A 26,634-nucleotide genomic window follows, 5' to 3' on the forward strand; every position below is an offset into this window, starting at 1 on the left:
AATTCATCATGTAGGCTAACCACCTTCGTTCACGAATGTGAGAGAGAGAGAGAGAGAGAGAGAGAGAGAGAGAGAGAGGAAATTCATCATGTGGGCTAACCGCCTTTTCGGTTTAGCCATGCAAGCTGCCGCCTTCGCTCGAGAATGAGACAGTAAAGAAAGCAAGAAGAAACTTACCAGTAGCATCGGTTAAGAGTTAAAGTAGAGAGTAGCGTGCAGAGAGAGCGAGGAGTCTCAACACTGAGTTATCCAGAGAGAGTGAAGAGTCTTACCAGAGCTTGCAGAAAAAACCAAAATAGAGTTTCACCACCACAGAGCTAGCATGGGCCGAGAGAGAGAGAGAGAGAGAGAGAGAGAGAGAGAGAGAGAGAGAGAGAGAGAGAGAGAGAGAGAGAGAGAGAGAGAGAGAGAGTAAGTAGCATGCAGAGAGAGCGAGGAGTCTCAACACTGAGTTATCCAAAGAGAGTGAAGAGTCTTACCAGAGCTTGCAGAAAAACCAAAATAGAGTCTCACCACCGCAGAGCTAGCATGGGCCGAGAGAGAGAGAGAGAGAGAGAGAGAGAGAGAGAGAGAGAGAGAGAGAGAGAGAGAGAGAGAGAGAGAGGGAGAGAGGAAATGTACCAGGTAACATGCATGTAACCAAATCGTGAAGGAGAGGAGCTAGAGCCGCATTCAAAAGGCCGAGGACAGGATTCAAATCTCTGCGTTGGTCAACTGCATAAATTAAACAAAGTCGGCGGGCTGCTGGTGCAATCAAGTCTTGCATATTCCTTCAATAAAGCCGGGGCCTCTTCTTCTGTGTGGCGCAAGCGGGGCCTCTTCTGTACTGTGTAGGCGGGTCCAGGGGCCTCTTCGTCTTCTTCTGCATGCCACAGGTGGGTCGTAAAGGAGCCATGTGGTGGTTGAGGCCACCGCCTGTAATATATAGAAAGATTTAAGTCTGATAAATCATTTTGGACCATAAAATCTTTTTGTTTAATAATGCGAGATTTTTATTTGTACCAAACAGTGTCCTTACGGATGAGCGAGCGCTAGAAGTAAGACTCGATCAGGAAACCTTACCCCAAACACACACGCGCTTCACCGATTACTCTAGCGCACTGTTGGTCACGAGACCTTACCTCAAAAGAGACACGCTTCACCAATCGCTCTTGCGACCATAAAATCTTTACGTTACGCATATGGCTCCGTTTCCGACAGTCTATCAGACCTCGCCGGACGGAGTATCTCTCGCACAGAAAGATTGCCAACGGGAGAGGGTAGGTAGGTCGGACGGAGCTGTATCAGCCGAACTGAAGTGCCTTGGGTTAAGATCTTCAGGCCGGTGGAACCTCCTCCGGCTGCAAATCAACAGACATCAGGGTCTCGCTGAACGGAGCTCCCGTAGCCTGTCTCTTTCTCTCTTTCAATAGTCCCGGGTCTTCGGGAAAGCTAAGCAGCAGCAGTAGATGCCTCCAACTCGACTCTTAAACCCTGCGCTCCCCACCTCCATTCTACGCACCTTCACAAGAACTGTCCCCAACAAGAAGAACGATGAGGTCGACTCGTTTCCTTTATCATCATCCATAGCTGCGGGTCTGCAGCAGCACCAAGGCAACCCTAGCAAACGAGCCATGGCTGCCGACAGCAGCAACAACAGAAGTCCTCTTCTCGATTTTTCCTTTATTTGGAAAGTGCGCATTCTTCATCGCCTCTTTGCAGTGTGCCACGCGGGCCTTCTTGGCGCTGCCCTGTGGGGGGCAGTGTTGGCTGTGCAGATGTGCCCTGGTGAGCTCTCCATAGCCTGCTTCATAGCCGCGGTGGCCTCGGCTATTCGCCTCCTTTGGATGGTCGGCAGTGCTGTCTCTCAGGCCGCGGTGGCCTCCACCATGCTTGCTGAAGGACTCGATCCACTCCCCATGTCGTCATCGACCGCTGCAGAGAAGCAAACCCCTTCCATGAGGAAAAAGCGCCGGGTGAGTCCCTTCGTCTTTCTTTATGTGATGGCTTTTTCTGAGTCCTGCATCTGTATTAAAAAGAAAACGGAAATGTATAGAAGAATCCAATTTTACGACACTAGAGCGTTCAGCACAGGTGAAAGGAGTAGGGAATCCCTTCTTGGAAACCTTGCTGAGCCTTGTACATTCCCAGCCGTCAAGGTTGTGGGCTTCATGATGGCAATCTTTGTGAGACACGACCTTCATTTCATGTGGCAACACCTTTGAGAGAAATTCCTATGTTAATGTTGATACTTAAGGGTCTGAGAAAGTGCCAAGTGAGGTGACTGCCAGCATCAGTTCTTTTCAGTTCACCAATCAAACAACATGCAAATGCCGTTGTATGAGTTCTTTTGATAAAGGGACAGAGGTGATGAATGTTGTAAGGTAAACAATTTTGATTGTAGGTGCAAAGAGATTGAGGAAATTGGCCTATGAGGGTGCTACTTAGGGAACATATGGAGCAAATGCGCAGATCCACAGAAACAGAATAAAGCTAGTTGCACGACCAGCATGCCCCTGCAGCCGCTCCCGAAAACAAATGGGTTATGGGTGTCTTAGGCATGGTGGCCCTGGTTATATGTGGGAGTCCGATTGGACATGGGAAGGTTAAGAATCTTCAACTTTTATGTGTATGCTTCTAGATTACAAACAGACATGGGGGGCAAGGATACAATAGACCAAGAGCCCTTTTGACAAAGGGATAGAGGGGAAAGTGTTAAAAGGTGATCCGTCAATTTGCTCCATTTGTTTTCTAAAAGCACTCATACGCCAAATTCCTCAATCTTTGCATTTCTCTTCACAAGCATGCACCTACGGTAAAAATTGTTAACCTTACAAGACTCATTGGCTCTATCCCTTTATCAAAACGACTCTTCATTTGTTGTATCCTTGCTCCCCACCTCTATATGTAATTAGAATATTCTTAACCTTCACATGCCCAATTGGACTGCTACATATACCTAGCCCCACTATGCCTAAGGCACCCATAACCCATTTGTTTTCAGAAGCAGTGGCATGTGGGGCAAGAACCTTAATTTTGTTTCTTTTGATCTACCCATTTGCTCCATATGTTCTCTAAGCAGCACTCTCATAGGCCAATTTTCTCGGAGTCTTTTCATTTCCTTTCACAAGCATGCACCTATGCTCAATATTGTTAGAAAAAGATTAAAAGCTTTTTAAATACTAAAAGAAGAATAGCTTTTATTATTAAAAAGCTGCTTTTTGGACTACAAGTCATGCCTTTTGGGCTTACAAATACAACCGCAACCTTCAATAAAATGATGTCCAAGATTTTCGCAATCCACATTGGGAAGTGTGTTTTTATATTCCTTGATGACATACTAGTCTTTCAGCCACCGCGAAGCAGCATGAGAAGATGTGGAGAAAGTCTTGCAACTTTTGGAAGATAATGAGCTCTACATAAACACCAAAAAGTCTGTCTTTGGTATTAAAGAAGTTCAATATTTGGGCTATATCATCGGTTCCGATGGAACTAGACTGGATCCATCAAAGGTTCAAGAAATCTTAGATTGGGACATTTCTAAGACCGCCCAACAAATCCGCTCATTCGTAGGTCTTTGTCAGGCCTATAGCACCCATGTCCATCAGTTTTCCAACCTTGCACTACCTCTTAACGACTTGCTCAAGGGGGTGAAGACGCGCAAGCAAAAAGTCTCAGTTACAGGCAAGGCACTTATGCACTCCAGAAAGCCGCCTCAGAAACGCTTGTATTAAAGTCAGCATCTTGGGATGAACCTTTCGAGGTCATTACCGATGCAAGTAATGTAGCCATAGGTGCAGTTCTCTAGTAGGACAATAGACCCGTGACATACTACAGTAGAAAGTTGGATGTCGCCGAAAAGAATTATTTATGACAAAGAGCTTTTGGGTGTGATCACAGCGCTCAAACATTGGAAGCCTTTTCTTTATGGACAGGTATTCACAGTAAAAATAGACCACCAAGCACTTAAGTGGCTTCAAACCATGCCAAGTGCCCAGTGGAGTGATCGGCACGCCACGTGGAGTCAACTCTTCCAACAGTTTGGAGGAATGATTGAATATATCCCTGGTAAGCATAACCCAGTAGCAAATGCTCTTAGTTGGAAGGCCAGCATCCATGCAGTCCAGGAATCTACCATTCTCAAAATCATGGGGAAGGACTTAGATAGCATGAAAGATCAGTATGTCGACTCCCCTGAGTTTGGTACTCGGTATAATTTGGCCCTCACTTCTGAGCCGAGCCATTATTCAATACAGAACAGTTGGTTGTTCTTCAAGAATCGCCTCTGTGTCATTCGAGAAAAGCGATCAGCTCTTCTCCATGATGCCCATGACTCCTTAGTTGAAGCACATAGGGGTATCAACAGTACCCTCAAGAAATTAGAATGGTCCTTTTATCGGCCAAAGATGAGACGTGATGTCTATTCACATGTTCAAGCCTGTAAGATTTGTCAAAAAGTAAAGGTTCCACGTACAAAGAAGACTGGTTTACTTCAACCTTTACCTATCCCCGACGGACCTTTCATCGACATATCTATGGACTTTGTAGGGCTCTACCAGCACCCACCGGATCCCATAACACTCAGTGTTTCACCATTGTGGATCGCTTCAGTAAATTCTGCATGCTCATCCCATGCAAGCATACGGCCACAGCCAAGGACGTAGCTCGTCATTGGTATCCAATTTGTGGTTTGCCTAGCACCGTTATATCAGATAGAGATTCCAAGTTTACCCCGCATTTCTGGAGGGCATTATTTGGAAACTTCGGAACTAAGTTGCAGTTGTCTAGAGCATTCCATCCGCGGACAGACGGCCAAACAGAAATTTATAACCAATTGGCCTTTGATATTCTCAAGTCATATTGTGACGACCAGCAGTCCAAATGGGAACATTATCTTCCATTGGTCCAAGCTATCTTGAACGACACTCATTCATCTAGTGTCGGACGGACTCCATATGAAGTAGCCTTTGGTCGCCATTTCTTTTCTCTTTTGACGAGATTGGTGTCTCCATCTCTAGAGGCTAATAAAACCACGGAAGCATTTTCCGAAATCATTGAGTCAGTCAAGGACCGCCTGACCAAAGCACAGGAAGCCTATAACAGACAGGCGAATAAGTCTAGACGAGATGTCCACTTCAAGGAAGAGGATTGGGTCCATCTACGTATCATGAAACAAAGATTGAAACAAGTGGTAAACGTTGTCCCAAGCTTTCATTCCGAAGTTTTGGACCTTTCCCAATAGTTAAAAAGTCAAGTGATGTCTCCATGAAGTTAACATTGCCTAACAGTTGGACGATGCATGATGTTTTCCATGTTTCTTGGCTAAAACCATATGTTGGACCAGAAGTGTTTGATGTTTCAGATGAACAGCAACCAGACGTGGTAGACGAAGCAAAAGTCATCGAGCCCGAACAGATCCTTCTTCATCGTTGGAAGCATGGTTTCAGTCGACGAATACGTCAGTTCTATACGAAATTCCAAGATCGAGGCACCCAAGAAGCCATATGGCTAGACGAGGAGTTCTTTCAAGAGCACCCCCAGTTGTTGGCGGACTACTTGGAAGCCATGAACCTGCCGCCAAGCTAAGCAGGAGGGAATGTCACATGCACTCTGCATTGTAGTGCATGGTGACAAATTGGCTCATCATCATCACTGCAACATTGTAACAGTATTAGTACCATTCAGGATGATATTTGTCGTACGTCGTGACCCCATTGTAATCCTCAGTCTAGGATAAGTCAGGCACGAGCTACGTAGGTCATAATCAGCCATAGCAAGTCAGTCAGTCAGTCAGTCTAAGTCCCTTAACCCACTTGAAGAGACGCATTCATGCATGTACAGTCAGTAGAAACCTTAGGGTTTGCATTAGAAAGCATTCTGCATATTGCACATCATTCATTCATGGCATCTAGACCATTGCAGAAATCCCAAATATCATCTAGTATTTATCAGGATATTTACTAGGAATTTTTGGGTATTTTTTCCATCATTTTCAGCATTTTATACATTATTTATACATTTATTGTGAACATGAGCAATCGGCCAGCTCTGTAGCCAGCCGACTGGCTAACTTGGTCCATATAAATAGATCAGCATGTTATTCATCCATTCATTCATTATATTCAGCAGTAGAGCATTCAAGTGCTTGGCATCTTCAGCACAAGGAGCATAAGCGATTGCAGTTTCAGCCATCATCCCTCAGCATTTTTCTCCTACAGCACTAGGCACCTCAACGCATGAGTATTCAGCCATCCTGCATCAGCAAAACGCATCAGTTCAGCATTCAGCCAGCAATTCACCTTGTGTTTTCTGCATCCATACAGTTTTCAGCATTCATCATCTCATCGTTTTGCTCCAGCCACTTGGTGAAGGTAAAACGCAGCATTCATAATCGTTTACAGCATTCATACTCCGTCTAGAACAGTCCCAAATAGCCCTGCTCTCAGCCTCAGCTTTGCACAATACGATCTGCTGGGCTATACACATATGGATCACACCAATAGGCCCATTGCCTACCAAGATGCAGTGCTACAAAGATCATTTCCTGAGATTCACAATAGATCGTTTCATACAGAGACCAAATTATCTCAATGCCTTCATGTCCCATGCTATGCGGATAGCTATTGGGCAGCTTAGGGTATCATCCCACAGACCGAGGATAGAGACTGGCAAAGCTGAGCGGATACCAAGAGAGGACAGGACATGTAGACTGTCCGACAAGGGTTGAGTCGGAGGAGCACTATGTTTGCCAGTGCACAATCTACTATGAGATCAGAGGGAGATTTCATTGTCTATTCAGAGAGGGCTTTGGACCCTTACCCCGGATCACGGAGTACCCAATTAGAGGTGCCTTGGACTCTTCCTAATGGAGCTCAGCCGACACAAAGTCATACTCACAGGTCCTCGTCCCCAACAACCCGCCTCTCAGCTTACCATCACCAGTTTTTTCCAGCCTAGAGGGATGGATAGGGAGTCACCAAAGCCCACCACAACGGATACGAAAGCCTATACCACAGTGCCCTCTCGCACCAGGCCCATGGTAGTCACACCAAATCAGGCACACACACTCCAGAGAACTAGACGCCCCTGTGCCATCGAACCACTTTGACCACCCCCGGATTCAAGAGATCCTGGCCCGCCATCAAGGAGCCTCATCCTCACAACACACTATCGACATCTCTAGCTTTCTTGTATCACCCATGATGGACATCCTGGATGGGTCCTTGCCTGACATACAGGGTTGATTGACTATTTTTATTCAGCTCTCCCATATCCCATCACTTATTGTACCCTATACCTTGGCATAATAGGATCTAGATTTTTTATCTTGTATAATCTCAAAGTCTGAGATCTTAGCTTTTAGTTTTCAACTCTAGTTTACTATTGCTTTTTCTCATTTCATCCATGACGAGATTTCATGGACACTATGTACACATCATTTTTCTCTCACAGACCCTTTGGTCTTTTGAAGACGTTAATCTCTCTCTCTCTCTCTCTCTCTCTCTCTCTCTCTCTCTCTCTCTCTCTCTCTCTACTAGAGGAGTGATCATCAACCCGAGCGAGAGCTACGATCTAGGAGACGCCCCCACCCACCTGGCCCTCGCTCCCCAGGTCTCCACTAGCCACAAATTGATGAGATCTTGAGGAGACATAGCAGAGAGGACAACCCAGATTGATCTAGCACAGATTGGGAGATATCTTGCCCCTAACCCAATGTATGACATCCTACACCCAGTCATTGGCATCGGTTGGAGCTAGATGCTTTACTGGATGTATTTACCTCCCCTCCCTCCCCCCACCCCACAGTAGTTAACTAGAGCCCATTATGTGATTTATCTCCACATTATAGAGTACTTTGTACTTCTTCTTCTTTTTGTATCCATTTGATGTCCATTGAGACATGATGATGATGTACACAGGTTTTGTCTCATAGGTTGTTTTTTGGCCTTTAGAAGACGTTAATAAAATCTCTCTCCCTCCCTCCCTCCCTCTCTCTCTCTCTCCAAACACACACACACCTTGGATCTCTTTGATCCCCCATAGCTAGACTTGTACATATACAAACCCAATTGGTATCGGAGCCTGGTACAATCCTGTCCATGTAGCAGCAGTTGGTCACGTCGCCTTACATCACACCTATGCAAACCCTAGACCTACAATTAGTATCAGGGCCTAATACAACTGTCATGTCCACAATGTGTATCTATCGTGTGCTACACGCACACAAGACTAGCTTCGAGCTTTGGGGAAGCTTAGAGCTAGACACGCTGATTGGCAAGCTAAGTTAGGGATAGACTAACGTGTGGGCAACCCTAGTATGGACGGGCGGGCATCCAAGTGTGGACACCTGATGACCGGCCAAGTGCCTATAAAAGGGTGGCCAATGTTAGTCATTAGTTCATAGTCTCGCGTGTCTTTGTGAGAGCTCTATGGTCAGGAGCCTAGATCTAGTGCAAACGTGCACTTGCTTTACGCAGTCGAGGCCGGCATCAATCTCGAGGCCCGCAAGGGTAGCTTCGTGGCGGTATGGGACATCTCGAGGTAGAGATTGGTCGGTACGTCCATCTAGTTAGCTCAGCTCGTGGCTCGGTGGGGACAGCCAAGACTTGTGGGCTCGCCCACAGTTGTCAAGGTTGGGAGGTGAGTCAGGCCTGCGCCCCCTTCACGTTTGTTTGGTTTGTTTGCAAGTTTCGAGTCTTGTGCCAAGAGCGTTCTACGAGGTGATCCTATTGGGATTTGACAGTGTACGTCATGTGCACAGTGTGTATCTACCGTTTGCTACACGCACACAAGACTAGCTTCGAGGTTTGGGGAAGCTTGGAGCTAGGCAGGCTGATTGGCGAGCTGAGTTAGGGATAGACTAACGGGAGGGCACCCAAGCTCCCCAATCAGCCTGCCTAGCTCCAAGCTTCCCCAAACCTTGAAGCTAGTCTTGTGTGCGTGTAGCACACGGTAGATACACACTGTGCACATGACATACTCCCCTTCCTGGGCAAGCCCACAAGTCTTGGCTGTCCCCACTAAGCCACGAGGTGAGCTAACTAGATGAATGTACTGACCAATCTCTACCTCATGACGTCCCATACCGCCACGAAGCTACCCTTGCGGGCCTCAAGACTGCTGCCGGCCTTGGCTGCGTAAAGCAGGTGCATGTCTGCACTAGATCCAGGCTCCTGACCATAGAGCTCTCACAAAGACACGCGAGACTCTATGTACTAATGACTAACCTTGGCCACCCTTTTATAGGCTCTTGGCCGGTCATCAAGCGTCCACACTTGGGCGCCCGCCTCGTCCATTGAGTTATGGATAGACTAACGGGCAGACACCCTAGTATGGACGGACGGGCGCCCAAGTGTGGACGCCTAGTGACCGACCAAGAGCCTATACAAGGGTGGCCAAGGTTAGTCATTAGTTCATAGAGTCTCACGTGTCTTTGTGAGAGCTCTATGGTCCAGAGCCTGGATCTAGTACAGACGTGCACCTGCTTTACGCAACCGAGGCTGGCAGCAGTCTCGAGGCCCGCGAGGGTAGCTTCGTGGCGGTATGGGACGTCTCGAGGTAGAGATTGCTCGGTATGTCCATCTAGTTAGCTCAGCTCGTGGCTCAGTGGGGACAGCCAAGACTTGTGGGCTTGCCCACGGCTGTCAAGGTTGGAAGGTGAGTCAAGCCTGCACCCCCCTTCACGTTTGTTTGGTTTGTTTGCAGGTTTGAAGTCTTGTGCCAAGAGTGTTCTACGAGGTGATCCTATGGGGATTTGACAGTGTATGTCATGTGCACAGTGTGTATCTACCGTGTGCTACACGCACACAAGACTAGCTTCGAGGTTTGGGAAAGCTTGGAGCTAGGCAGGCTGATTGGCGAGCTGAGTTAGGGATAGACTAACGGGCGGGCACCCAAGTATGGATGGACGGCCGCCCAAGTGTCGACGGTCGATGACCGGCCAAGAGCATATAAAAGGGTGGCCAAGGTTAGTCATTAGTACATAGAGTCTCGCGTATCTTTGTGAGAGCTCTATGGTCAAGAGCCTGGATCTAGTGCAGACATGCACCTGTTTTATCCAGCCGAGGCCGACATCAGTCTCGAGGCCCGCAAGGGTAGCTTTGTGGCGGTATGGGATGTCATGAGGTAGAGATTGGTCGGTACATTCATCTAGTTAGCTGAGCTCGTGGCTCGGTGGGTCCAACCAAGACTTGTGGGCTTGCCCAGGAAGGGGAGTATGTCATGGAACCGGCCTCTGGTAGAAACCTAAGTGCGGTGGACTAGCAGTCACCCTTCCACTTGTAGTCTAGATATGAAAACAAAACAGATTGGAGCTAGAGTGCCCAAATCTGAAAACAAAGCGACACCTGTTGGCCCCAAAGCTTGGCGCCCCTTGCGGTATTTCTTTATTCAATTTCAAAAGTATGAAAGGCTGAGTACAACCAAAATCAGCCAAGAGATTACACCTGTATGTCCAATCTGACGGCCCACAATACCTCTTAGCACAGAGGATACACGCACACAGATCTGTGTCTCAAAGCAACACACTGTGCCTCCCTCTGATCAGCCAAGACCACTAAGCAGGGCAGCCATGAGCATACATCTGGCATAACTCAAGCACATGATTCAACATCTCAGTTCATACATACATGTACTGTTCAACCTCCGTCTCCACCCTTGTCAATCTGCCATACCCCTCCTCTCACAAGGGGCCAGATAGCTCAAATCTGCAACAGACATAAAGCAGTAGAAAGAGAGAGAGATGAACAGATGCGGAGCTTACCAAAATCAGCCCGTGTATCTGCACTGGAGGAAATAACGGTACCAATCTGTACTTGCGGGCACTTGTTTCCACAATCCTGCTTCACACGTGTATGTACTTGTCTGTACCCTCCTCCTTGTATCCACCTCAGTGCTGTACCTGTCTGTACAGTCCTGAAAAACAGCACTGTACCAGTCTGTACTGCCTCGGAACACGTGCCAAAAGCTGTCCTTGCATACGCCGCCTACAGCCAGTATCTGTACCCGCCTGTACCTGCGCAGCCAGCCTGTACCAGATCTGTCCAGCGCCGCCAGTAGCAGTACTGTCCAGCGCCGCCTCTTTCTGTCTTGTCCGTACAGCTGTCCGTACAGTTGTACCAGAGGGAGAACTTGCAGCAGCCTGTCCGTACAGAGCTGTACGGCTGGTTTGCACAGAGAAAACAGCAGCAGCACACCTTCTTTCAGTCGACTCCTTCTCCTCTTGCTTTCCACGCATCCCCACACTCTTTTGCTCCACGTTTTCCAAAAGCTAGAGAGAGAGAGAGAGGAGAGAGAGGCATGCACTCCAAAAGTGGAGTTGCCTCCTCTCCATAATAATCCTAGGGCCCCAACTTTAAAATTTATTAAAGTTCCCTAGGGGCCACTAAGGCCTAGGGGCAACTTTAATAAAACATTAAAATTCTAATGTTCTAGTTCCCCCCTTCACACCTAGGGATGTCCACACATCATTAACTCTGTCCGGGCACCCCCCATGTGAATCATTCAATATTTTGACTCAGCAACCACCATGCCCACACTTATGCTGTTCCATTGACATACCCCCCTCTTGAAAAATGGCAAGCGTCCTCGATTGCATTCTGGTGATACAGCAAAATATCCAAAGTGAAAGATACAGTATGGCAAGATCAGCGTCCCAATCTCTCTAAGCCATGTACATGTATCAACATCATTCACTGCAAAACAATGGCGTAGTAATAGTCCAAGTTGTATACCACTGTGAACCATACATATCCACAAAATCCCATGTGACTAGTACACATATATCATAGAAGTCCCATAAACAGATGTACTGTCAGCCTCAGTACCCTCGGGTGAGATAAAAACTGCACCAAGCGACCTCTAGATGTCATCTGAGCCTGTCTGTATCAAGGGAGTGGAGGTGCTACCCCCCTCTTGAGCATCAGGTAATGCTCCAGACCCATGCTCTGCTGAACCTGAATGAACCAATGTGAATCCTCCAGTGATCTGGTAGCTTCAAGCGATAGGCTACCTCACCAATCTTTTCCAAAACCTGAAAAGGCCCATAATAACGCATGCTCAACTTAGGGAATAAGCGCTCTTTACCCTTCATCTTTTTGAGTCTAGCCTTTTCAAAGCGCAAAAGAACCCAATCACCCAATGCAAACTGTAAATCACGTCTGTGACGGTCTGCGGCTTTCTTTTGCTTCTGCTGAGTTTTCTGGAGTGCCAACTTAACTCTCCGATAAGCTTCATCCAGACTCTCCACATACTGATCAGCCTCAAAGATCTTATCCTTTGTATGCAAAATGGGTGGTACCTTCTTGAAGGCCAAAGGAGTGTTAGGGTTAGGGTTTGGAGATGCTGCAAACAGACGTGGGGACCAACAGAGAGAGAACACGACTTCTTTGTATTCAGCTTGATAAAAAATGTGAAGTACAATAGCCACATAATAGTGACCTAAAGAGATGTGTTCACATGTCCGGCCATAAAATGTGCCGGGTGGACCAAAACACCTATAAACTGAATATAAGTGAAACTAAGCTAAACTGGGGGGAAAAACCCTCCACTAACTAAAGTAAAAAGTGCCCCAATAATCTATTGAAAAACACACTCAATAGTAGTAGTGTAGGCTGCTCTGTACTCTGCCTCACAAGACGAAGTGGCCACTGTGGTCTGTTTCTTGCTTAGCCAAGAAATGCATGAAGAGCCAAGAAAGAAACAATTTCCACTAGTGGAATGTCTGGTATCAAAATCACCAGCCCAATCTGAATCACTATAAGCGTATAACTGCATGTCACCCCCCTCAGGATAAAGCAATCCAAGAGACAAAGTACCCTGCAAATAACGGAATACACGCTTCACGGCTTGCCAATGTGACGACTGATGGATCCCTAAAATGAAACTCAATTCAAAGCACTCAAGAAAAGCGCTTTAAAACTCACTACGAACTCATAGTGACCACGCTCTGTCCGGAAAGCTGTTTTTGGAATGTCAGCTTCAAAAATGCGGACCTGATGGTAACCACTCTTGAGGTCAATCTTAGTGAAAATTTTAGCACTGTCTAAGCGCTCCAAAATGTACTTAATCCTTGGCATAGGAAACTTATTCCTAATGGTGAGTTTATTTAATGCCCTGTAGTCTACACAAAGGTGTGTAGACTTTGTCAGAATATGCAGCGGAGATGATGAGCAGATCTGGGACACGAGCAAAAACGCATGCAGAATAAAAACAGCACGAGAGAGAGAGATGTAGGTGTGTAACTCTGCTCTGATATACACAAGAAGATCCCGAATATGATACAAATGTGGTATGGGGACTGGGGGCCTATTTATATGCCCCCAGATAGGCAGTCGGCCTCCTGAAAGGACCTCCACGACTGTAGCATCAGTCGGCCAGAACTGGATGAAGCCCATGACTGTATATGCCCAGTCGGCCAGCAGCACAGGGGTCCACGACTGCTGTTGGGTCAGTTAGCCAGCTACTCAGTGCTCCTGCCAACTCACAACTGCCTCCCAAGCCACAGAAAAAATAGGGGAAAAATGCGGGGAGTGAGGAAAAATGATAAAACACCTGATAAGGACGGGCACACCCACAACAAAGGCCCTGGTGTATAAAACTAGACAGGAGATGACTTCTAACACCCCCTCTCAGCTCCTGGCTGTGTAACCAACCACTGGGAGCTGGGGTGCCGCCTGAGCAAATCCTGAGAGAGCGACTTCGTGAAGAGGTCCACCGTACTGTCCTCCATCGAACAGAACTCTAGCAAGATGTCATCAGCAATGATCTGTTCACGAACAAAGTGTCTCTGGATGACCATGGGTTCCTCCAGTGGAAGCCCAAACCTGCAATGCAACCTCTGCATCCTCACCACCTCACAAGCAGCATCACAAACAGCCCGATACTTTGCCTCTGTTCTAGACAAGGCAAAAGATGACTGTCTCCTACTGCTCCGTAAAACTGCTCCTGGGCCTGAAGTAGATCTCCTCGTGTCCGGATCTCCTCCCCAAACCGAGTCACTCCAACTGTGGAGTCGGACTCCATCAATCAATCCCCCTCCTGTGTACAAGAGTCCATGATCCTTCGCATGCTGCAGAAACCACAGGAAACGCAATCTTGCCTCCCAAAGAGACATCTGCAACCATGAGCTCAACTGCCTCATCAGGAAGCTCTCGTCCAATCTGGTGTCCATCAACCAGATCAATGAACCATACAGCTTTTGAGTCACAGAGACATCGCACTGCTCACAAGGATCAACACCTGTTACGGTGCACAAACAAGTCCTGGAAACCTGATGAAACCTGTCAACCATCCCCTCTGAATCCGGAACCACAAAGCTTGGAGAAACCACTTCCTTCTGCAAGTAAGCACCTGTCACCTGCCTCGCTTTCCGAAAGGTCCCCGTGGAAAGAACATCCTCATCTACTGGAGGTTCTATGTCCCGAACACTACGAGACATCAGAGCATAAGTGACCTGTTCAGCTTCCTCTGACTGACGAACACAAGAACTACCAACATCAGTACTGGAAAGTTCCTGCCAACTGCTGCCATCTACTGGCAAGCTATCCACCACCTGGTCTCGAAAAGCCCGCACTTGTAGCGTATCCACACTTAAGTGGCTATTACCAGACTGCCACTCATCACAACCCTGAGGACCTTGGGGAGAGAGTGCTGAAAGCTTGTAAACTCCATTCTCCACTCCGCCTTCCCAAACCACTTGGCCTGTTGCTTTATCCCGGAGAGCAACAAAATGCTCATCAAACTCCACCCGTACGCTAGTCTTGCAAACCTGATGCACTGACAACAGATGAAAACCAAGTGCTGGAACATACAACACCTGGGAGGAATGCTTCCCCCCTCTGCCATCGGGAACTATCTCCATCCTGCCCTCACTGTGAACTGGGATAGTGGACGTATCCCCAGTAAGAATATGACCAGAAAGCTTGCACAGATCCTGTAAACCGGAACGAGAAGGAGTCATGTGCCTGGAAGCACCACTATCGAGAATCCACTCCCGAGTATCCATTGCGGAGAGTCCTCCAATCTCCTCCCTAGGAGGATCTGATCCAGGGATCAAATCAATGTGATGGTCCTCAGGGCGAGAGTGTGGGAGACTGGGCGGGAGATCGTCTGTAACTCGTGGGTGCCCGGGGGACTAGGGCCTTTGGCACACTTGTTGATACCATCAATGCATATTAAAAAATTTAAACATGGCCATAGCCTTAACACATATCCATCATCACTTTGTATAAAACATAAAGCTGAACAAAACATCCACAAATGCTGAAAATGGAGCTTGCACATTTGACACCGCATAGAGGCCGGAATGGGCCGACCCTCCCCCCCCCCCCCCCTTGGAGTATTTTATTACCCAAGGAGAATAATAGCATGTACAAGCTTTGAGGGCCTTACTCTCCCCACGGGAGATGCCGGATTATCCATATACAAATGCCATAACACAGCCCAACATGAGGCTACCAAGCCGGAACATAGGCTGTAGAAATGCCGAGCCAACAATATAATCCATATACCTCTGTGTGGGTACTGATCCTTCCCCAAAAACCACAGGTCTTCATGCAATAGAGCTGGTACAGCAAGTACAACTCTCCATTCAGTTGGTACAACAAGTACAATGGTTGGTACAACCGGTAGTGGTTGGTACGGCAAGTGCAGCAAGTACAAGGGCTGGTATAGCAAGTACAAGGGCTTGTACAGCCAGTACAGTGGCTGGTACAATGGCTAGAAATGATAATAAATGATTAAATACCCTTGCATTAAGTATTTCTTCGCGATGGAAGCCTCCAAAACAGTCCTCAATAGCCGGTATTCTTCATGGGCAGCCTTCAAGAGAGAGAAAGAGAGTAGCCATCATTAGGGTAGCCTGTAACGGTGGTAGAGGCTAGTGTGCAGCAAGAGAGCCTCTATTAATGAAGAGAGAGGGCTCCAATTTATAGATTTGGGGCTCCCATGAGTGAAAATGGAAAGAGAAGGCTATGATGACAAGTGGAGAGCCACACAATAGCTGGAGTGACAAGTGTGAGGCCACTTGTCTCACTTTGATCCACTTTCTGACAAGTGTGAGGCTACTTGTCTCACTTTGATCCACTTTCTTGCCACATGTCCCAATCTAAGAGATGGGTTCTTCCATAATCTTTACCTCTAAAAATATCCCAACTAGTAGACATTTTGTCATAGGCACTTTGCCATTTCTTGGTATTTGCTCAATTCCAGATGTAATGACGCAAACAGAATTTCCATCGGAGTCGGGACAAAAATAGCAACACTCCTAAATTTTAGGAGTGTGGTCCTTTGTATTCTAGGATAATCTCCCATTTCCAAAGCTTGTACTTTCCAAATATTTAGACATCCTGGAGTTCACCAGACCCCTTTCATACTGGGAAATGTTCAGGCTGGTGACATCATCCCCAGCTTCTGAAAAGTTGTCCGCAACTTTAAGGTTGAAGCCATATATCCAAGATATAATCATGTCCCATCAAGTAGGCGAGACGAGACAGTCTCAAAAATCTAATATAACTGAAGAATCCATGTCCCAAAGAAATGGGTGAGACTAAATAAGTCTTCATAATACCAATATCAAAATCATGTCCCAAAATAAATGGGCGAGAATTTCATGGAAGATATGCTAGACACAGGCAGAAGAGCCAATTGTGTCTCAGTCACCAATATCAATGAGATAATCATATGCCAATGAAAATCACCGACCAGGTGCTAAGATACGTAAATAAAGTGCCATGCACAAGAAACTAGTGCCTTGCACAAAAACATGTGCTATGCACTCAAACTGGTGCCATTTAAGAGCACAAACCATGGTGACAGAAAAGTTGGTTCTTCATAGTTTTGGCAATTCTTTCTCCCAAAACCAACAATTCCCATGCTCTCTCATACAATCTCAACTCTGATCAACAAGCATGGTGTGGAAACAATGAAACACTCACTCCACAATCGCAACACGAATCCACGTGTATGGTGGAGTGTTCATTGAATTGTCCTCTCACAATCCCAACATGAATCCACATGCGTGGTGAGATGAACAATGAACCTCTTGGTCTCTGTATGGGGAGATAGTGATTCTAACATGGCTTAACAAATAAATAAATCCATGTCCCAAATAAATGGGCGAGACAAAATAGTCCCATAAGTCCAGATATCATAATCATGTCCCAAGTAAATGGGCGAGACAAATCAGTCCCGTAAGTCCAGATATCATAATCCATGTCCCAAGTAAATGGGCGAGACAAATCAGTCCCGTAAGTCCAGATATCATAATTCATGTCCCAAGTAAATGGGCGAGACAAAATAAGTCTCTTGCCAACAAGGCATCGGTCCACATGACCCTTGGCATAGATGTTGGGGTAAAGGCATTATGCCCACCCTTATAGTGTGTACAAGCCCATAAGTTATAGTACATAGTACACTTAGTACTTTTAATGTACTAAGTGCACTATGTGTACTAGTGCAATATACATGTGTGATAGGGGAGTCACACACTCATATCATGAGTTGACTTATCCCCACAACTCTCTCTCTCTCTCCCTTGTTTCTCTGTGTATGTCTCCCACATGAAACCCTAATTAACTCTCCCATTCAACTGGTATCAGAGCTTAGGTAGCTGTCTTGATCCTCTCCCTCTTGGCGCTGATTTTTCTCTACTGGTTTAAAAGCCATTTCTGGTCGTACCCTGATTTCTCTACTGGTCGCACTGTTAAAGAGCGGTTTACACTCTCTTCTTCATGTGGCAGGTGCGGAGGCCAAAAGGGTTATCCTCAAACCTGTGCGTCCGGCTGTTGATGCTGCCCATTTGGAGGAGGCATCAGCGAAAGGGAGATGGGTTATTCTCCCCCCAATGCCTCGTGCGAAGGGCCTGGCCCAGATCATGCAGTAGCGCAAGGATGTGACTGCTATCAGCTGGCTTAAGCAGTGCTGCCCTCAGATCTCCCAGGCGCAGGTGGAGAAGAAGGCGAAGAGTCGACGTGTAGGGCAGGGGTGTCAGCGCTGGGCAGCACACGTCCATACTCAGGCGGACACGGAGGCAGGCGAGCGAGTAGGAAGAGCAGCGGAGCTTCACATGTTCACGCGCAGTAGGAGTAGTCGGGTGTCGAGCGGGAGAAACAAGTTTCCGCCGTGCGTTGCCGACTCGATAGCACACTCACATCAGCGTCGAAGGTGCCAAGCATGGAGTCATACTTCAGAAGGTGAGAAGCCTGCTTCACACCTCCAGTGTCGTTGATGACAACGACGTCCAAAGGGGAGTCCTGTCCTTCCTCCCGTGCCAGCAGCGAATGAAGTTCCGGCCAATCCTACCGAAACCGTTGATAGCCATCAGCATCAGATTTCTACAGCAGCACCAAATTCATCACCCCCTTTTTGTGCAACAAAAAAAATCAGAAATTACAAGGTATCTTGCTTCAATTTTTTTGGGATTTGCAATTGAGCACGTACAGGTGCCAAATTGCTCAAATTTTGAGCAAAATTGGCAAAATTGGGTGACATTGTTCACAATCAGGATCAATTTGCAGGAAATTGGATGTCAAAATTTGGGGCTTTTGATGTAATTGTGCAATTAAGCATTCATACATGCTGTATGATGTGAGAAATCGCACATTCGGACAAAATTGCAGTGCAAATCAAGGGGCTTTTGTGCCGATTGGGTTGATTTGCATGCAGGCACTCGCATTTGATGCTTTGGGCAATGTGTTGATGCCTGACAAGCACTCAATGTGCCTGTAAATCAAGGGGCTTTCATGTATTGGATGTATATGTGGCCAGGGGGAAGCATCGCGAAGACTCTGGATGCCTTCATGTGCGTCAATGTACCATGTATGATCAGCTATTGATCTTAAATCAAGGGGCTTTTCAAGATTTTATGCTTGTTGAGCTTGGCAAAGCAGCATGCAAAACTTTTATGCTTTGAATCCTCAGAAATCAGCTTGCAGTCAAGGGGCTTTTGCCCAATTTCTGTTCGGGACTGTTGTATGCAGTGTTCGGGACTGTAAAAGTCTGATTTTCACTCATTTGGACAGCCAGGAGAGCATTTATTGCTAGTGTACCTGCTGGTACAGATTTGGTACAGCTTTGTACAAGTTTTGGCATGGCTGCACATTGATTTGAGTGAAGAAAAGGTTTATTTTCAGCTGCTGTACTTGCCGGTACAGATTTGGTACATCATTGGTGAGCACTTGGTACTGTTGTACAGTACTTTGGAAGGGCAACAGAGCACGTTTGAGGTGCTGTCCTAAATCTGCAGCAACCAGATTTTGGTGATTTTATCACATACAGTGGGAGTAGAGTTGCATTTGTGCTTCCGCAGTGGGAGATAAAGCTTGGGAGAACAACTGTGAGCACTTTGTGTGCTTTTGGTGCAGTGTTTGCACATTTTGCAGGGAGTCAGGCATTGATAGGTTGCATGTTGCTATGGCAACCACAGGTGAGAGCTCTTCATTGCTTCACATCAAGAAGCTTGAAGGCTCACATAACTATGATATTTGGCAAACCCAGTGTTATAATGTGTTGCTCCAGAAGAAGCAGCACAAGCCTATCAAAGAAAGGGGTGTAAAGCCCGCTTCTCTTAGTGCTGAAGAGTGGGAAGATATGGATGAGCTGGCAAGATCTACTATCATGTCTTCTGTGTCAGACTCTTTACTTTTCAGCATTCGTGAAGAGAAGACAGCTTGGAGAATGTGGCAGAGATTGCAGGACTTGTATGCCCAGCAAAGTGCCTCAAGCAAAGTGTATTGGTTGAAGAAACTCATAGGTCTTCAGATGAAGGAAGGGGCGTCTATGGCAGCCCATCTAAATGAGTTTAATGGTATTGTCAGCCAAGTTATAAATCAAAAGTTGGCAATGGACGATGAGTTCAAAGCCACCTTTCTCTTATGCACTTTGCCAGAGAGTTGGGACACATTCAGGACAGCCACTAGCAATTCGAATGCTATGCTGTCATATGCAGATGTGGAGGGTTCTCTCCTTCAAGAGGAGATGAACAGGAAAAACAACTCTGTTGGAAAGTCCAATGCAATGAATGCACGTGGGAGATCCCAGCAAAGGGGTAAAAGCCAAGAACGGGGAAGGAGCAAGTCCCGCTCCAAGAAGGACTTGGAATGCTATTATTGTGGCAAGAAGGGACACATCAAAAAGCAATGCTACAAATGGAAGAATGATCAAAAGGAAAAGGGCAAAGGAAAGGACAAAGACAAAGATGCAAAGCAAAAGGGCAAAAGTGGAGTCAAGATTGAAGAAGTCAATGTGTCACATGCAGGTGACAGTGAGGATGAGATCCTATTCACGTCTTCACTTGATGCCCATTCACTACTTGCAGGAGATGGTCATGGTATGCACTCATGGATCATTGATTCAGGTGCCTCCTTTCATGTCACAGGTTGCAGAGACTTGTTTGTCAGGTATACTGCTAGCAATGAAGGAGTAGTTTATTTGGGTGACAACCATGCATGCAAGATTCTTGGCAGAGATGATGTGAGGCTTGTGTTTTCAGATGGCTCACAGCTTATGCTCCATGATGTCAGGCATGTGCCTGAGATCAAGAAGAACCTGTTTTCTACTGGACAGCTTGATGTTGCTGATTATGTTACCACATTTGGTCGTGGAAAGTGGAAGATTAGTAAGGGCTCACTGGTTGATGCCAGAGGCTGTAAGGTGGATACTCTTTATTTCATGCATGCTGGTGTTTGTCACCATGCTAATGTAAATGCAACCAAGCTGCCGGAAATCTCTATGTGGCATAGCCGGTTGGGACACATGAGTGTCAAAGGAATGGAGCAATTGTCTCGTTTTGGTTACTTGCCTTCTCTAAAGTTTTCAAGTTTTCAGTTTTGTGAGCATTGTATATATGGCAGGCAACTCCAGTGCCCCCACAAGAAAGCTCTTGGACAGAAAGATGCTCAGTTAGAGCTTGTGCATACAGATGTATGTGAGATCCCTCAGCTTTCTTTGGGAGGGGCAAAATATTGTGTCATTTATTGATGATGCCACACGCAAGGTGTGGGTTTATCCTCTTCGTTTGAAGAGTGATACATTCTCAGTGTTTCAGAAGTTTGTTGCTCATGTTGAGAATCAAACAGGCAAAACACTGAAGGCTTTGCGTTCCGACAATGGTGGAGAGTATATGTCCAAACAGTTTCAAGACTTTTGTGATGCTAAAGGCATCAAGAGGGAGCTCTCTACTCCTTATGATCCTCCACAAAACGGGACAACAGAGAGGATGAACAGGACCATTCAGGAGAAGGTCCGTTCTATGTTGTCACATGCTGCGTTACCTGATGGTTTTTGGGCTGAAGCTGTCATGACAGCCGCTCTTCTTATAATTAGGTCACCTAACACGAGGCTTGGTGGGAAAGTGCCAGAAGAAGTATGGACACGGAAGTCTCCGTCATACAAGCACTTGAGAGTGTTTGGTTGCGTTGCGTACGTGCACATACGCAGGGAAATGCGCACCAAACTTGATCCTAAGTCTCACAAATGCATATTCCTAGGATATGGTGACAGAGGTGAAATGGGGTATAGACTTTGGGATCCCGTGAATAGAAAGATTATACGCAGCAATGATGTCATTTTTGATGAAACATGCATGTATAAGGAGCCTGCAAGGCAACAGGAGCCTGGCGGAGTCATCTTTGATGATGATGGACATCATGGACAACAACCAAGGGCTGTAAATCAGCCATTACAGTAGCAAAACCAGCCCTTAAATGGTGCTGAAAATGGTCCAAATGGACAGCCAGAGAAGGCAGAAGATATCCCTATGGATATCCCACAGTTAGAGGAGATACCGGGCATGATTTTTCAGCCTTATTGTATGGAACAGGAGCCACCAATGGGTGATATGCAGGCTGGACAGCAACCTGCAAATGATTGGGTAGGGAGGTCCACAAGACCCTCCAGAGCCCCTGAGACAGGTTTGTTCCAGGGGTTGACTACTTGATGCTCACTGACTGTGGGGAGTCCTCATGTTACAAGGAGGCTTTAGAGAGGGCAGACAGGGCTCTTTGGGAGCGTGCCATGAAGTCAGAGATGGATTCTCTGCACAAAAATGGAACATGGAAGTTGGTGCATTTGCCTGCAGGCAAGAAGGTTTTGCCATGCAAGTGGGTTTACAGGCTTAAAGTTGCACCTGATGCAAAGCCAAGATACAAAGCCAGGTTAGTGGCTAAGGGCTTCAAGCAGGAATATGGTGTGGACTTTGATGAGATCTTCTCTCCAGTGGTCAAAATGACCACACTTAGAGCTGTGTTGGCTTTGGTTGCTCATGATGATCTGGATTTGATTCAGATGGATGTGAAGACTGCTTTTCTTCACGGTGATCTCCATGAGGAGATATATATGCAACAGCCAGAGGGTTATGCAGTGAGTGGAAAGGAGAAGCCTTTATGCAAGCCGAAAAAGTGTCTTTATGGGCTCAAACAGGCACCAAGGGAATGGTATCATAAATTTGATACATTCATGAAATCCCAGGATTTCAGGAGAAGTGACATAGATCATTGCTTATACACCAAGAAAGCTTTGGATGGCAGTCTATTGATCCTCATCTTGTATGTTGATGATATGTTGATGGCTGGGAAATCTCGTAAAGGGATGGATGCCTTGAAGAAGAGGCTGCATCAGACCTTTGATATGAAGGATTTGGGTGATGCAAATCACATTTTGGGTATGCGGATACTTCGGGACAGAAATCAGCATGTGTTGTATTTGTCTCAGAAGGAATACATTGGGAAAGTCTTACAGAGGTTCAATATGGAGGGGGGGAAGAAGACTAGTACTCCTTTGCCTTTATATGTGAAACTCAGTGCTATGGACAGCCCACAGTCGGATAGTGACAGGGCTGATATGGCCAAGATTCCGTATGCTTCAGCTTGTGGCAGTCTCATGTATGCCATGGTTGCTACCAGGCCTGACAATGCATTTGCAGTGGGAGTGGTTTCTAGATACATGGCCAACCCTGGCAAGAAGCACTGGGAAGCAGTGAAAGGTGTCATGAGATACCTGTGGGGCACAGAGGATATGTGCATATGCTTTGGCAAACAGGATGCATTAGTGCATGGTTACACGGATTCGGATTATGCCGGTCATCCAGATAACCTGAAGTCTACTACCGGTTATGTGTTTACATTCACAGGAGGTGCTGTGTCATGGATATCCAGGATGCACAAGTGCACTGCCTTATCTACTACAGAGGCCGAGTATATTGCAGCCACAGAGGCTTGCAAGGAGGCATTATGGCTATCTCGGTTAGTGGTCGATTTGGGTTATACAGGGGATATTCCATTGTTGCATTGTGACAGTCAGAGTGGCATCTAGTTGGCAAAGAACCCTGTCTTTCATGCAAAGATGAAGCATGTGGATGTGAAGTATCACTTCATCAGAGAGGTGATAGAGAACAAGCAAATTCAGCTTGTTAAGATTCATACGGATGACAACCCGGCTAATCTGTTGACAAAGAGTTTGCCTCCGGAGCGGTTTGTTCATTGCAGACATGTACATGCTGATTTTTCTTTTCCTTCATTTAAGGGCACTTTGCCTTTAAGTGGGAGGTTGTTGGGGTAAAGGCATTATGCCCACCCTTATAGTGTGTACAAGCCCATAAGTTATAGTACATAGTACACTTAGTACTTTTAATGTACTAAGTGCACTATGTGTACTAGTGCAGTATACATGTGTGATAGGGGAGTCACACACTCATATCATGAGTTGACTTATCCCCACAACTCTCTCTCTCTCTCTCTCTCTCTCTCTCCCTTGTTTCTCTGTGTATGTCTCCCACATGAAACCCTAATTAACTCTCCCATTCAATAGACATAAGTCCCGTGCCAACTAGGCGTCATGTCCACTTTACCACTTGCACTCCGTGTTGGTACTCTGACCACACACCTTGGATGAGAGGTGGGCTCAAGTAACAAGGTAAAACAATCACTTGCATGCATAGATAGCCTGGTGTTCCATAAGCATTTCTGCTACACATAGTTTATAGGCATTTCAGCCACCAATAGTTTGTAGGCATTTCGGCCACCAACTCACACTACCCTCTCAAGTGTCCATGTTCCCTTCCATCTGTTCTCTATTGTTGCACCCAGATATGGTAGAAACAATCTTCAAGAGAGCACGTAAGACAAGAAAACACTACACACGGTATGTTGTGCACGACACTACCCTCTAAAGTGCCCATGTTCCCTTCCATCTGCTCTCTATTGTTCAACCCACACACGGTAGAAACAATCTTCAAGAGAGCACGTAGAACAAGAGAACTAGGGTATGCAAACCATGAGTTCCATAAGTCCAATGCATCCCAAATAAAGGGAGCCAAAAAGAATAATCCATCATCCCAGTAAAAGGGAGTAATAAACATAATCCATAAACCTGAGGATGGATCCAAATCCCTAGAAAAGAAGTCCAGGAATCTATGGACCTATATACCATAACTCTTACCACATACTCCGTGCTAACCACACACCTTGGAGTAGAGGTGGACTTTATCCATAAAAGCATCATATCCATGAGATATCCAAAGATTTCTTCTCTATAAACTCGGACAGATTCGTCCATAGAAATTGCTTGTGAAGCCCAATATCTATATAAATCTCGTCCAAGAAAGAAATCTCCATAGATATAATCCATCCCAATAAAGGGAGCAATAAACAATGTTTCCCTGAAACCATCTCAAGGCAAACAACAACACCTTTCTCCTCGCATGGCTATACAAGGATTAGTGAACATCAAAAACTCTTCATAGTAAATAGCAAAAGCACCAACTTTGCAAACTCAAAGTATACTTAGCTTTTCTTTGCCAGGTTGGTCATGAAGCCAAAAGAAATATCTCCTCACCATATCCTTAAGATATCCTGAGATATATCTCCATGTAGCTTGCCTGTAAGCTTGATAATATAATCCACAATATCCATATAGAAAGAGTGCTAAACGTATGCACATAAAGCCAATCCATACTTCCAAGATAAAATTTTGTGAATCCATAAATCCTTAGATTAACAAGCTATCTATTGCTCATGCTCTTGCTTCATAAGCTATGAAGTGGCTGGCCATGCTTAACAGCAATGATGGTAAGTTTGGTCCCCACTTGAGATCTTTTCTCTTCCTTATTGATAGAAGGAATCCTCCGCTTCCAAGAAAGCCTATGCTCTGATACCAATGTAACTCGCAGGTGCCCGGGGGACTAGGGCCTTTGGCACACTCGTTGATACCATCAATGCATATTAAAACATTTAAACGTGGCCATAGCCTTAACACATATCCATCATCACCTTGCATAAAACATAAAGCTGAACAAAACATCCACATCCACAAATGATGAAAATGGAGCTCGCACATGTGACACCGCATAGAGGCTGGAATGGGCCGACCCCCCCTTGGAGTATTTTATTACCCAAGGAGAATAATATCATGTACAAGCTTTGAGGGCCTTACTCTCCCCACGGGAGATGCCGGATTATCCATATACAAATGCCATAACAGAGCCCAACATGAGGCTACCAAGCCGGAACACAGGTTGTTGAAATGCCGAGCCAACAATATAATCCATATACCTCCGTGTGGGTACTGATGCTTCCCCAAAAACCACGAGTCTTCATGCAATAGAGCTGGTATAGCAAGTACAACTCTCCATTCAGCCGGTACAAGTACAGTAGCTGGTACAATTGGTACAGTAGGTACAGCAAGTACAAGGGTTGGTACAGCAAGTGCAGCAAGTACAAGGGTTGGTACAGCAGGTACAAGGGCTTGTACAACCAGTAAGTGTCTGGTACAACAAGTACAAGGGCTAGTACAACAAGCACAATGGCTAGAAATCATAATAAATGATTAAATACCCTTGCCTTCAGTATTTCTTGGCAATGGAAGCCTTCAAAACAGTCCCCAACAGCCGGTATTCTTCATGGGCAGCCTTCAATGAAGGAGCTAAAGAAGCTCAGCTGAAACAGTTAGGGTTTCATGTGGGAGACACACACAGAGAAGAAGGGAGAGAGAGAGAGAGACATGTGGGGATAAGACAACTCTCACAAAGTATGAGTGTGTGACTCCCCTATCACACATGTATATTTGCTCTAGTGCGCATAGTGCACTTAGTACATTAAAAGTACTAAGTGTACTATGTACTATAAAACTTATGGGCTTGTACACACTATAAGGGTTGGCATAATGCCTTTACCCCAACAACCTCCCACTTATAGGCAATGTGCCCTTAAGTGAAGGAAAAGAAAAAATCAGCATGTACATGATAATATACAAGGCCATATCAAGGCTGAAACTGGCCTCATCCAATGCCCATCAAGTGTCTGCAATGAGCAAACCGCTCTGGAGGCAAACTCTTTGTCAACAGATCAGCCGGGTTGTCATCCGTATGATTCTTGACAAGCTGAATCAGCTTGTCCTCTATCACCTCTTTGATGAAGTGATACTTCACATCCACATGCTTCGTCTTTGCATGAAAGACAGGGTTCTTTGCCAACTGGATGGCACTCTGACTGTCACAATGTAACAATGGAATATCCCCTGTATAACCCAAATCAACCACTAACCGAGATAGCCATAACGCCTCCTTGCAAGCCTCTATGGCTGCAATATACTCGGCCTCTGTAGTAGATAAGGCAGTGCACTTGTGCATCCTGGATATCCATGACACAGCACCTCCTGTGAATG

General features: G+C 46.1%; 1 protein-coding gene across 6 annotated transcripts in view; it reads left to right on the top strand.

Annotated features, from left to right (window-relative positions):
- The first annotated feature begins 1,115 nt into the window (after positions 1–1,115).
- LOC147608970 (lipase class 3 family protein) overlaps positions 1,116–26,634 on the top strand; it is a 96,176-nt gene continuing 70,657 nt past the window's right edge. For 2 of the 6 annotated variants that reach the window (XR_015264368.1, XM_086788546.1), the window contains exon 1: positions 1,116–1,955. Coding sequence is in view for 5 of the 6 variants with exons in the window: in XM_086788546.1 (XP_086644672.1) it covers positions 1,449–1,955 (507 nt within the window). In the remaining variant the exon portion in view is untranslated. The remainder of the gene's footprint in view (positions 1,956–26,634) is intronic. The other 4 variants (XM_086788543.1, XM_086788542.1, XM_086788545.1 and 1 more) reach the window with 4 other exon arrangements.

This window comes from Cibotium barometz, chromosome 52 (assembly GCF_041138505.1).
Source record: "Cibotium barometz isolate CiBa-2024 chromosome 52, ASM4113850v1, whole genome shotgun sequence".
Lineage (NCBI taxonomy): Eukaryota > Viridiplantae > Streptophyta > Polypodiopsida > Cyatheales > Cibotiaceae > Cibotium > Cibotium barometz.